The sequence below is a fragment of the Dysidea avara genome, chromosome 4 (assembly GCF_963678975.1).
Source record: "Dysidea avara chromosome 4, odDysAvar1.4, whole genome shotgun sequence".
NCBI classification, from domain to species: Eukaryota; Metazoa; Porifera; class Demospongiae; order Dictyoceratida; family Dysideidae; genus Dysidea; species Dysidea avara.
Genome location: NC_089275.1, coordinates 17,731,657 through 17,740,340, shown reverse-complemented (window position 1 = coordinate 17,740,340; position 8,684 = coordinate 17,731,657). Strand labels below are relative to the sequence as shown.

General features: G+C 39.9%; 1 protein-coding gene across 1 annotated transcript; it reads left to right on the top strand.

The window, feature by feature from the left end:
- The first annotated feature begins 491 nt into the window (after positions 1–491).
- Positions 492–3,282, top strand: LOC136253407 (uncharacterized). Its single transcript, XM_066046071.1, has 2 exons — positions 492–2,032; positions 2,086–3,282. Exons 1-2 carry the CDS (start codon positions 509–511, stop codon positions 2,404–2,406), a joined length of 1,845 nt encoding a protein of 614 aa, XP_065902143.1. The 5' UTR covers positions 492–508; the 3' UTR covers positions 2,407–3,282.
- The last annotated feature ends 5,402 nt before the right edge of the window (positions 3,283–8,684 follow it).

Genomic DNA, 8,684 nt, shown 5'->3' with positions numbered 1-8,684 from the left:
CCCCTGGTTACGGGCCTGCGTCACACGACTTCAGAATTATCCAAATAGACACTCCGCAGCTCGTTACACTCGTCGTTGAGCGATTCATCACTTAAGCATCTCATCAATAAATCGTCACGAGTCCATCTCCATGACTAATGTTTCTTCGCTTTGTGGAATCCGCGCTATACGATTGCCACACAGTAAGCAACGTGGAACAGACGGTGGAATCATACACGCCATTATTCGATGCATTTAAGTATCGATCATACCCAAGCCGTTATAGTTCGATAATCATTTACATGTTTACGTAATTCTAGTTACGTAATGCAATCAACATTCCAGCTTGCACACTTGTAGGTACTAAGATTCTCCACTGACCCTATTCTTCGTATAGGGGCGGGCGGCGCGAGACTAAAGTCGAGCCAACCCGTAGCTCGCCGCGAACGGGTTGTTTAAAGGATTCGTTGTGCGCCCGTGACTTATGAATATATATAATAGCTGCGCCTGAGTGACCTCGAGTGAAACAATGGAGGAGTGGATAAGTGTTGCGAGTGTAGAAAACATCAAACGCGAACTGAGTCCTTATGTACTGCCACAAGAATACATTGACGAAGGAAGCAGCGAAAAAATTGGCTCTGGAAGCTACGGCACCATCACTAAGATCAAGTACTGTGGAACACCCTGCGCAGCCAAGAAATTGCACTCGCTTCTTTCACCAGATGAATTAGCGTTCGGTCATGGTGGAAATAAGTCGGAGATGTATGTAGTAAAGTTTTGTAAAGAAATAAAAATTCTGAGTAAAATCCAGCACCCAAATTTCGTGCGCTTCATTGGGATTTATTTTAAAGGTAATTCACCATACCCACTGTTAGTAATGGAATTGATGTACAAGAGTCTTGAGCAGTGTTTGGTACAATACAGATATGATTCAATTGCATCGCAGAAACTTCCTGTTTCCACAAAGCTCTTCATTCTACAAGATGTTGCCAGAGCTATGGCTTATATTCACTGCCAAAACCCCCCAATAGTTCATCGTGACCTTACAGTAAATAATGTCTTGTTGACATTCAGTATGACTGCCAAGGTAGCTGATCTTGGCGTGGCCAAATACGTAACAAAACCCTTGTCAACTCAATGCCCAGGAACTGTGGTTTACATGCCCCCAGAAGTATTGAAAAAAGACCCTCACTATGGTACAGAGGTAGATGTGTACTCGTATGGGGTTCTGGGGTTTCATGTATTCTCAGGCAAGTGGCCTCTTCAACATGGTTCACGCAAAGATGATGACTCTATTTTACCTGATCTAGAAAGATGCCATGCTGATGAAATTGGTGAGGGTTTCTGTGTAAGAGAAACGCTTAAAAAATGTTTGCATGTGGATCCAAAACAGCGATTAAAAGCATGTGAAATTCTTGCACAAGTTGAAGCAGCAACTTCCAAATATGAGATTAAAGATGGTAACTTCTTGGAAATTCAATACAATGCTAGGAACTACGCAATGGTGGTAGATACAATGGCTGATATGGTTAGAGATCTAAAATCTAGTAAAGAATTTATCAAGAAATTACAGATGGAAAAAATTGAAACCTCTTGTATTAAAGATTTGAGAGAGACCAACAAGCTACTTGAAGATGAAAAGACTGAATTGGCACAAGAGGTTGCTAGATTGCGTACTGTTATTCAACATCAACAAAATGAAAGCCTAAAACCTTCCAGTGGTGCACATACAGAAAAACATGCTACTACTTCGCAGCAGTTGATAGATGCAGAACGTGAGGCTAACTTGTGTTGCTTTGCGCTGACACAAGAAAAGGAAAACCTTTCTGACATCGTAGAGAAATTGATTTCCCAAATATCTACTCTGTCGGTTGAATTGGATAATAAAGATAAACAACTCCGTGCCAAGAGAAGTGAATTGGAAGAAAACAATACCCAATGGATTGATACTGTAAGAACCTTAAAGCAAGAGGTCATTGAAGGTGAAGACAAGCTCAGAGCAGTACAAGATCAGTACAACAAGTTGCTTGAAGATCTTTTGATTCCTCACATGGTAAGTAACGTATATTTGTAGAGTGAGATTACATACCGCTTCTGTGTATGTAGGGAGTATTGTGTTCCAGATCTGTGCTTACTAACCTCACAATTAAAGTTGATAAAGAAATTGATTTGCAGCCAGTTGGTGACACAGGCACAACACTGCATGGTATCAAATCTTTTCCCGGTGGTTCTATGATGGACAAAAACATGACACTACTTTATCATGATGCTAAAATTCTTTTTCTGTGTGATTTATACCTCAAGAACGAAAGCCAGTTACGTGTGGGGACCATGGCCTGTTGTGATCCAGAGAATGGAAATTTCACTATACTTAACGGTTCTAATATTCTTTGTATTGGTTGTTTTGGGAACACATCATTGGCCTGAAAAAGCAAAAGCAGTTTTTACTACTTGTAGACCATGCTTGGGAATTTTCATTAATTCCACCACTCCCAGGTGGTGACCTAAGAAACCCAGTAATCCTGACTTACCACTCTTTCTTGTTAGTGGTAGATGGCAGTGTGATGTGGGTGCATGGTGACAGTATCTGCAATTGGACAAAGTTTGAGCTGTCATCTGCGGAAGATGTACTGGTGGACAGCTCACCAGTAAACAGTTACGTTGTTCTAGGGGGTAAACTTTTTGTTTGTAGTGCTATCCAGAAGACAGTATATTACATAAACATAAAACAGATATTCGACACTGTATTGAAAAGCTGCAGGGATGAAACAGCCAACCCATTACCAGATGACCAGCAAGGCAAAGAATCTGCCCCATTACCCAAGTCAATAGGGAGAGAAAGTCACACGCTTCCTTTAACTCAAACCTTAAAAGGTGCACACTACATTTTTGCACATGATGGTTCTCTCTTTGCATTGAGCATTGCTCAGACAACACGTATGTCCAGTTATTACATTGACAGAGCATGGTATTATGATGTCCGATGTTGCCACTGGCATGACATAGAATGCGATACTCCAGACATGACCAGAGGGTGCTGGCTATCTATGGCTGGTCATGCCAGCATTTTTGAATTTTCTTCTGTTTGGCGTGGATGGGGACATGTTAAACTACACAAACTGACAACTGTAAAGTAGTAGTGATATAAAAATAACTTGAGTAGCTTTATCAAGTGATTGCTGTTTGTACTTTTAACACTCATTTATGTAGTAAATGCACATGATTACCTAGCATAACCATTTATAGGAGGTATCTGCAACATTATACAGTGTGTCATTCCTGCTGTTACAATTTATTTTGCATTAAAACAAAAATTGTATATAGCTACATAAAAAATGGTAATCATTTACTATACATTAAGTAATGATATCTTCATGAGCTGCAGCAGCTTCTGCAAGTGAAAACTCTTCCTATTATCGGTTGTAGCCAACCAGCTTTCATGCCAGCCTGAATGGCTGCATGGCTTTCAGCAAGTTCATCTTTGGTAGCTTGAAACAACATTACTCCAACCACAGATGATTCATTTCTCATTGTATCTCTTGGATTGACCTCAATGGGACCCCAGCTTCCAACCACGACAACACGTCCAGCAGGTGCAAGTATTTCTAAATCTTTACCAACCCAAATTGATGTGGGTGGCATTTTCAAAAACAAGGTTTGGTCCAACTCCACCTGTGGCCTCAACTATTTTCTCAACATAGTCTGCATCACGATGGTTGAACACATAATCCGCACCTGTCCTTTTCACACACTCTGTACCCTTGTCTGTTCCCGCAGTCCCAATAACTGTTAGTCCATGTATCTTAGGCTGCAATGCCAACACCTCCACTAGCTCCACGGACCAATACAGTTTGTCCAGGTTTGGCACCTCCCTTGTGAAACAGACCTCTGTAAGCTGTGAGATATGGGACAGCTAGTGCAGCCCCTTGTTGAAATGTGAGCGATGATGAAAGATTGTAAACATCACTAGCATCTACAGTAGCATACTCAGCATATGCACCAGTGATAGCTTTCCCTGTAAACACTCGGTCTCCTGGCTTAACTTGTGTAACCTCACTACCAACAGATTCTATAACTCCAGCACAGTCTTTACCAGGTGTGAATTCAATCTCAGACAGTGTAATTTGTAAAAAATTCTACTTTCAAAATGGCATGCACAGTCACCACAAATACCCCCCAGATTTAATCTCAGAAAGCCTGATCATACAATCTGGCTTCACCCAATCACAAATATCAAAATCAACACTCATGACACAGCCTTAATTAAATGACTAACCAGTGTTTAGCAACTATTTCAAGTGTTTAACATAGTTGTGAACTAGTCTGGCGGCACCCGCCCCTTCGCATAGAGTAAGGGTCTGGTATGCTTAGCATAGTGGAGTTGTACTGGATTACCAAAAACTGGTGCAACCAATCAGAACGCTCCACGCTTAATCAACGCATTTTTGTTATGTTACGTCAAAAGAATGAATCAAATGCCCTAACAGTACTGAAAGAAACAAAAGGAGTTAAGTAATAAGGCCCCTATTCGGTGATTATTAGTTTCTCATCCAGCCTTTCTAATTATTATGATGCGGGCGGGAGGGTATTACCATTATGCCATTATTTTATAATATTAACACGCTGATGTACAGACCTTGTCCAAATTGTCTTTCTTTCTTACTACAAACATTTCCTTCACCAGCTGATTCTACTTTTCGTGATTGCCAACTGTTTTTAGACAGTCAACTGAAAGCCTGCTTTGATGAAGTCGATAGAGCACGATTGCAACTGGCACTGCAGCAATTTGCTATGGAAACAACAGTTCTCCTGGCGATACATAGCGCATTTTAGCGTTCATCAACAAAAAATTATAACAGTTTGGTATCACGTGTTCTTCTGAGCATGCACAGAGTAAATAATGGCTTACCATGCGGTAGCTTAAGAAGGATGCGGGCGGTGGATGAGAAACTAATAAATCACCAAATAGGGGCCTAAAGAACAAAGAGAAGAAAGTGTTATTTCGGGAAGGGCTTTTAGCCTTGTTTGATACGCGAAAAACCCGGGTTACGCTCTGATTTTCTAGGTAGGGAGACATACGTATTCTATAAAAGTAGACCAATCCACTATAGCCTGTGTAAAGGCGAAGAAAGTTCAATATCTCTGCCACAGTTGTGGGCGAGGCACTTCCGTTAAGACCATTTTCGTTACGTCATTACGTTCAAACAACTCGGTGATACCATAGATAATAGAGTAAAGGGATAGGAAACGCAATAACGTGACGTCACAAAATACGTACACTTCTATTGGAATTTCGTGTATTACGTCACGAACATACTCGTTACGCTTGCTGCGCTTGTATCAAAGAGAAACAAATTGTTGTAACGACAGAATTTTGTAACTAACGACTGTGAAACTTCGCTACAGTGAACTCAACTAAGTAATCGAGGGAAATAGGATGGTACCAACCCTCAAGGAAGTTATACGCAAAATTAAAGGAGATTGAAAGTGAAAAAAACGGCCCAAAAATTACTTTAAACCACTTTATTTTCTTCGTAAATATATTCTATCCTTTTAACTGTGATAAACCTATTCCTTACCAGTTAACAGAGGGAACCAGAGGAAATATCGGAGCAAAACAGGAACTGTTGCTTGAAGAAACGACTAAGTATCTTCCATTTTTAACCAAAAGTTTAAACCACCTTGCAGTACAACGCAACGGTAAAGGACTGTGTTGGTGACACGCCTAGCTTACCACAAGATTCGAAAGTGGAACCGGCTATAAAAGAAGCGGTATGGACGAGGCATGAAGGTACTATGAGCGAAAGTGTGACAGCGTGTAACAACCACGGTTAATGCGATACGCTTTGTTACAAAATCTACGGTCTGAATTCTCTCGCCAAAATCTCTCACATAGGCCTAAATACTTGCTGTAGTCTGTTGGATTACTATTTACGCTGCTTAGAACACTAATTCTCATGCTTGAGCACAAAACTGTCTTGTCCTATCAAGTCATGCGTAACGGAAATCAAACCGGAAATCGCTTGCGTTTCCTATCCCTTTACTCTATTATCTATGGTGATACTAAGCGTACCAGACCCTTACTCTATGCGAAGGGGCGGGCGCCGCCAGACTAGTTGTGAACTTGGATAACTATATAGCAGACTTTCACCTGGTCACCCCCCAAATTCCTGATCCCCCCCCCCCCCCAAAGGAGAAATCCTAGAATAAACCGCATTGTTAGTATTAGTATTAGTGATTTAGGATACATAGGCAATGCCTGTATATGATCCTATTCTATAGCTAGCAAAATAAAATCAAACATAATTTAAATTAGCTACCAGTCATGATCGATAGTAAACATTTGTGAGGAGAAGTGTTGATCCAGTAGGTTTTTAAAACTGTTGATAGATTGGGCTGCAATCACATTCTCTGGTAAATTGTTCCATACATTAATGCTCCTTACTGCAAAAAAGTTTGATCTTGGCCGGGTGACAGCACATGGTTTAAAAATTTGTTTGCGTGGCCCCTGGTAGAACTGCATGTATTGGTAGAAAAGAAGTCAGATAGCTCGAGTCCAATGTCATTATAAATCATTCGATAAATAAGAATCATGTCACCTCGTAAGCGACGATACTGCAGGGATGGCAAACCTAATATTGATAAACGTTCTGAGTATGGTAGATCATTAAAGTTAAACAAATACTTGGTAAACCGTCGTTGCACACTTTCAATTGATTGTTGATCAAGGATATAATGTGGCCCCCAAATAGCATTACCATATTCAATGATCGGTCTCACCAATGACTTATAAAGGCTAAGAAACATTGTCTTATCAGTGAAATTGAAGGACTTCCGTATAATAGCCAATGTACGGTTTGCTTTCATAACAACAGAATCAGCGTGCTCATGAAACTTTAGTTGGTTATCGACAATAACGCCCAAGTCCTTGATGGAGTCATTCGGAGAAATCTGGATTCCATTTATGCTGTAACTGCCATAGTTATGTGGTTTGCCGAAATGCAATAGATGGCATTTAGACACATTGAAATTCAATTGCCACTTGTTTGCCCAAGCAACTAAATTGTTTATATCTTGCTGCAGCTGGTGATAATCAGTAGCATCATTGATAATGTGGAACATCTTTAAGTCATCAGCAAATTGTAAGATAGGACTACTGATTTGTGTTGTTATGTCATTTATGTAGACATTAAACAGTAATGGACCCAAACAGAACCTTGTGGCACACCACTACGCACATCACACCAAGATGATGACTGTCCATTAACTACAACCTTTTGTTTCCTGCCAGATAGAAAACTTTTTAGCCTGTTAACAGGCAAACCTCAGGGTTTCAGCTTTGGTTTCTTCTTCACCTGGTTTAGTTATTCCATTCCGTTCCTGATTCCGGTTCCGCTAATGTATCTTTATTACAGCTGGTTACGCTTATTAAAACCATAGATATACAGACAAGTACCCGGGATTGGAATCATCCGGTTTTTCGTGCCAGATCATTGTTACCGGAAGTAGCAATATCTTCGAATTTATCTCACAGAAGACTAGTTCTACTCTTTGTGGGTACTTCCTCAAACACTAATAGTTAGTTGCTGTGCGCTATAAGTCTGGTTCCTTCGGCAATGGTGGCTACGCATTGGCCAGCCCATGGCCAGCCGCATTGAGACACACCTACAAACCAGGCCCTACCGCTAATTAACCACCCCCTTTCGCGAGGAAGGCTTACCAACAACTAAACGAACGCTCTCATATATTGACATTTTACAGAAACGTATTGTGAATGGTGTATTTCAATGATCCGGCGAACGCGTTTGTATTGAAGTTAATGGGCTCACGTGAGATGATTCCAATCCCGGGTATATACTTGTCTGTACACTATCTATGTTAAAACTTGCGTCACCAGACGGTGTTTGCGCATTAGCGCGGTGGGCAATAATTCTAGTCAGACCTGAAATGGAACTCTCACATTAATTACATACCGCCTAAGAATCCTAGGATTTCTTAAGTGTAACATTTCACATGCTTCACTTCAAACAAAACAGGTTAAATTTGTTTGTCTATTTTCAAGTGATTCTCAGTCCAGCTTATCCATGAAATTACAGTGGGATCACATGTGTTTGTTACAGCATAGATAATAGAGTATATTCTATTATCTATGGTTACAGTGCGTGCTGCTCTGTGTTGGACCTACTCTAGAGTTGAGATTTCAAGGTAGACTGCCAATGTACCGACACTGTTGTAGCATATTTAAGTGGTGAATACAGTATTGCTAGATTATTTATGTATACAAATTTTTCATAATGAAATTGATATCCCATTTTGATTTGTACCTCCACTTTGCAACCTATTCAAAAACAAGAAGTTACTACCCTTTTTATCACTCCAACCACTGTCATTAATTAACCAAGATCTCACCAGTCTTTGTTTTTTCCATCTACAATTTTGCTTTGGAGCAACAATTATCTAAAGGCTTTAATTCATATTAAGTATTTAAATCTGTAATTCAAAGTTGTACTAATTTTATTGATTTGTCTGTATGTTTTTTTCATTTTCCTTTAAGTTGTACAGTATAGGTAAGCTAAGATAAATTTTCTCTCCCATCTTATTCTAGGATTTCTATTAACTAAGAAAAATTTAATTATTTGTATACAGGCTCAAAATTGAGAAAATATAAAGAAAGTGAATTAATATTATACAGTCAGTTTGCTTTT

Excerpts from the sequence above, each read along its gene's own strand:
- LOC136253407 (XM_066046071.1), top strand. The coding sequence starts at position 509 with ATGGAGGAGTGGATAAGTGTTGCGAGTGTAGAAAACATCAAACGCGAA. Across the intron at positions 2,033-2,085 it reads ATCTTTTGATTCCTCACATG|GGAGTATTGTGTTCCAGATC; the intron begins GTAAGTAACGTA and ends CTGTGTATGTAG.